Source organism: Tarenaya hassleriana, unplaced genomic scaffold, assembly GCF_000463585.1.
Source record: "Tarenaya hassleriana unplaced genomic scaffold, ASM46358v1 Cleome3016, whole genome shotgun sequence".
Classification (NCBI taxonomy): Eukaryota; Viridiplantae; Streptophyta; class Magnoliopsida; order Brassicales; family Cleomaceae; genus Tarenaya; species Tarenaya hassleriana.
Genome location: NW_010966193.1, coordinates 1 through 917, shown reverse-complemented (window position 1 = coordinate 917; position 917 = coordinate 1). Strand labels below are relative to the sequence as shown.

The window sequence follows — 917 nt, the reverse complement described above, 5'->3', positions numbered from 1 at the left end:
AGACCTTCCCAAGCCAAGGCTGCCACACGTGGGACTTAGATCACTTTCTAACCCCGTGACATTGTGGTATCAGAGCCTGGTTCGCTTACAAACGGACCAGACTTGATTCACTCTATCGCTTCCGCAACACTCACCGAGAACGAGAGAGAAGATGGCTCGCAACGGGACCACCAACAACACCGACGTTCCGACCTCTGAGTCTCACTCCGAGGGACACGTCCCTGGTGCACGGAGGGCTGAGGAGCCCCGCATGACGAGATCCCGTGCCCAGGCCTTGGCGGACGCAGCCGCGGACGCCCCTCAAGCCACGCTAACGCTCGAGGGCTTGGATGAACGTCTCCGAGCTGTCGAGTATCAAGACGTGCGTGTGGATGACCTAGAACAAGAGATCTCAGCCATTGGTGGGAACACCAAGGAGATGCTCGAGGACTTGGCTCAACAACAACGGATTGATCGAGGCTTGAACGATGAGAACTTCCGGCTTGTGCGAGAAGCGCACGAGCGTGAGGTAACCAATCTGCGTAATTTGATTAATGAACTAAAACTTGAGTGTAGGTTGCACAGGGACATAGCTCAGCCAGCCCCTGCTCCAGCCCCGGCTCAAGTTCATCACCACCCGGCCTTCAAGGTTCCCGAACCAACGTTCTTCAACGGAACCCGAAGTGCCTCGGCGGTTGAAGGCTACATCTTTGCAATGGAACAGTACTTCGATGGCCTTGGTGTCATGGACGACTACTCACGTGTGAGACATGCTCCCACTTATCTCCGAGACTTAGCACAGCTTTGGTGGAGACGTGTGTTAGCGGACCAAGAAAGAGGCGATCGACGAGTGGACACTTGGGCGCAATTCAAAGAGGAGTTGCGTCGGCACTTCGTTCCATCCAATGCAGCGGACGAAGCCCGGACTAGGTTCCGTA

At 55.6% G+C, this 917-nt stretch overlaps 1 protein-coding gene across 1 annotated transcript; it reads left to right on the top strand.

Annotated features, from left to right (window-relative positions):
* The first annotated feature begins 49 nt into the window (after window positions 1–49).
* Window positions 50–633, top strand: LOC104820472. The gene is made up of 2 exons (XM_010550916.1): window positions 50–467; window positions 556–633. Exons 1-2 carry the CDS (start codon window positions 152–154, stop codon window positions 570–572), a joined length of 333 nt encoding a protein of 110 aa, XP_010549218.1. The 5' UTR covers window positions 50–151; the 3' UTR covers window positions 573–633.
* The last annotated feature ends 284 nt before the right edge of the window (window positions 634–917 follow it).